The sequence below is a fragment of the Mytilus galloprovincialis genome, chromosome 7 (genome assembly GCF_965363235.1).
Source record: "Mytilus galloprovincialis chromosome 7, xbMytGall1.hap1.1, whole genome shotgun sequence".
Taxonomy (NCBI): domain Eukaryota; kingdom Metazoa; phylum Mollusca; class Bivalvia; order Mytilida; family Mytilidae; genus Mytilus; species Mytilus galloprovincialis.
This window is the reverse complement of record NC_134844.1, coordinates 53,292,737-53,295,973: the sequence shown is the minus strand read 5'-3', so window position 1 is coordinate 53,295,973 and position 3,237 is coordinate 53,292,737. Positions and strand designations below refer to the sequence as shown.

The window sequence follows — 3,237 nt, the reverse complement described above, 5'->3', positions numbered from 1 at the left end:
GTCTGTGTAAAAATGATGCATCGACATAAAAAATAATTAACTTTGAAACATTGTAACTTGAACGGAGAGTTGTTTCATTGACACTCATCACACTTCTTATTTTCTTATTGATATTTATAATTTCCTGACAACATATTTAAAAGAAAACTTTGTATTGCACATGTTTAATTTTTTTCTGGGTCTGTATAATACCTTATGAACATGTTGCCAGTGTTTTTGAATTTTACACTTGTTTTCTTTATCGAATGGACTTTATCTTAATGGTGTTGGTGGATGTTTTTTTTAGGTTAAGAAATTGTTTAGTGTTTTACATATTTGATATACTTGCGGAAAGTATAGTATGTGTTTTACTATTAATCCTGGTTTTCTATCTGTTCTATTAGGTTTAAAAGAATCCTACCTATCAGATTTTTTTTTTTTTTTTGGTCAATTTCAAACAAATGTTGCAGAGGAAATATAATATTTTCATCAATACTTACTAATTACTTTCGTCACGCAATATTTATGAACGAGATACATAAAAGAAGCATTTGAAACAGTAAAGTTAATAGAAGTACAAGATTTTTTTTACAAACAGAAACAAGTTGATTCGTCTACACACCAAACAATGCTGACATCAGTAGTTTTGTATATTATTTTTGTTTTTGTGGATCGTTCATTTTCGGTAGAAGCTAAAGAAATCTGTACAAATGGTAAGTAAAGTTAAAGTTGGAATATTAAATAAACGAAAAAGCTTATACTTTCCAAATTTCTCCTATGATAAAGATAATTGATTTAATTATGATTATCGTTAGTTTGATCAAGAATTTAAACTTCATATATGTAAAACTTTGATCCAGATATATTGTCCTCGTATTCAGATCAACATGTGGAATAGTAGATTAACTACACTGATATTGAGATGCAATTTTTCAAACTAATCATCATGGATATAAACTAAATTACCTAGTTCAGTGGTCAGTTCGATATATAGAATATGTCCAAGAATAATAAGTTTATAAAGTTTTCATAAAGTTGTGTCTTGAATTAAATTTAACAAGTTTCTATTATTTAAAAAATGTACTGTTTACTGGACAACCTTAATATTTATTGTAAATATATTTAAATTTGTAACGCCATAGTTAGTTTCGCGTTGCATCGAAGGCATCTATTTAGTATTTTTTCAGTTAAGAATGTTTGATTTATAAAACCAAATTTTCCTTTTGAACTATTTATCCTTTTTCATGCATTTCATTCGTACATATTACTTTTTTAAGGTCGATCATCATGCCTAAGATTTTTTTTAAATGTAGGAATACTATAAATTGCAGTTTTTACTGTTTCAGACAGATCTGCAAGTATAATGGAAAGTCTTCTTAAACTGGTGAAAGAAATACAACAACACAGTAAAGGTAAATCAAAGAATAGTTAAAGTTGGTTTCTTTACCTAATTTTAAGAGTGCGATTAAGCTTTTTAGCAATGCTATATTGAATTGAGATTAAATAAAAAAGTTTAAACGAAATTTGTTGATGGCGAATCATAAACAACTCATCTAAACAGCATGTTCATAAACAAATGATAAAAACTGAGATTTCGGAACATAAAAATGCGATTTTATTATGTTGAACCTTTTCGCGATTTGTGTTTTTCACCAAATGAACGTTTACCCAATGTGATGTTCTGGAAAGTAAAATATATAGAGAAAAGCATTCTCAAGATTAAAAAATGCAATGAAATGATTTTAAAACACATGATCTTTGCCATATTTGATTATATTGCAGGTCGAAATTGTGATGACTATCAAAAGAACCCAGTTGCCTTTTATGCTGGCCTGACGAAACATACGTCACTCTCTGGGTCTCAGACAATTGTTTACGACAAAATTTACACAAACCTTGGTCAGGCCTATGACCCAAATAATGGTAATTTCCGTGCACCAGTCAACGGAATATACTACTTTTCATGTTCCCTGTTGTCTTATAGTGGTTCATTCCATTTCATATTGATGAAAAACAATGACCGACTTGGCAAGGGATATGGCGATGAAGGTAGTGATAGCGGATCAGTAACAGGAACGGTAATATTAAGCAAAGGTGATGTGATGTCTGTCCAACATCATCCTGGAGGCGGATCACAGAAGGTCCATGGTGATGAGTATAGCACCTTTACTGGGTATTTGATTACAACTTTATAAATGGACAACATGTAATGATTAAAAATACGTCCTGCTAGTTGTCTCTTTTGATTTACATATGCAGACTTGTAGCATTTATTTTCTTAAAATATCAAATACAAATGTACATTTGATAATCTTTTAAATCACTATTGTGTTCAAGAAACAATGTTTCAGCTTTTGCTTTATTGTCGATGTTTAAAAGATACTGAAACATTAACATAACGTATGTATACCTTTATAATAGAAAAGAATAAAAAGCTTTATGTCGTAGTGTACCAAATTAACGTTTAACATGAATCACATGATTAACGTTCGTTCATTAATGAAACTATATAACAAACAAATCCTTCTAAGATGAATTTGACAAACAAAAATTTAAAAGTGAACAAAATGTAGCTGAAATGACATGTTTGGGAAATAGTTAATATATTTTAGACCCTTTAGTCTTAAAAGTTTCAAAACTTCAAATTTTAACAAATCTAGATGACAACAAGATATTTTGTAAAGGAAATCTTAGTAGTTGATTTGTAAAACTTTGTGTAATTGTCACAACAAGAACAATATTGAGGATATTTAACTAAGATGTATTATTTCTGTATATTTTAACTAAGATAACACGATGTTTGTCATTTATGTAGCCTTCCTTGCTACATTTTGAATCATTTTCACTCGCCCCTGGATTTTGTTTGGTTGGTTGTTAGATGCTACACTTGAAGTTTTTTGTAGTGTTAGTTATTTTTGTTCATCATGTGTATTGTTTTTTTTTATCACATTTGTGTCTGTTTTATTATACTTGATTATGTTGTCCTCTCGTTGTATTTGCTCTCACTTCAGTTCAACTATTTAAACATATTTGATTGTTAAATATAATTGCTGCTCCAGACGCAACTTTTAAATGTTTTCCCGAAATATCTTTTAAATAGGAATTTCAAAATATAATGCCTTGACATAAATACTAGCAAATTGTATGCATAGATGTAAAATGCCATGTCTGTTCAGTTGCCGATATCGAAAAAATATTCTTGAGATAGGTTTATTCATTGTATGTTAGCTGGGACTGTAAGTAATGATGAGCATAATT

At 29.3% G+C, this 3,237-nt stretch overlaps 1 protein-coding gene across 1 annotated transcript; it reads left to right on the top strand.

The window, feature by feature from the left end:
* Window positions 1-571: 571 nt before the first annotated feature.
* On the top strand, window positions 572-2,205 carry LOC143081763 (complement C1q-like protein 3). Its single transcript, XM_076257478.1, has 3 exons — window positions 572-692; window positions 1,326-1,391; window positions 1,762-2,205. The coding sequence occupies exons 1-3, from the start codon at window positions 608-610 to the stop codon at window positions 2,172-2,174; spliced, it is 564 nt and encodes a 187-aa protein (XP_076113593.1). The 5' UTR covers window positions 572-607; the 3' UTR covers window positions 2,175-2,205.
* Window positions 2,206-3,237: the final 1,032 nt, after the last annotated feature.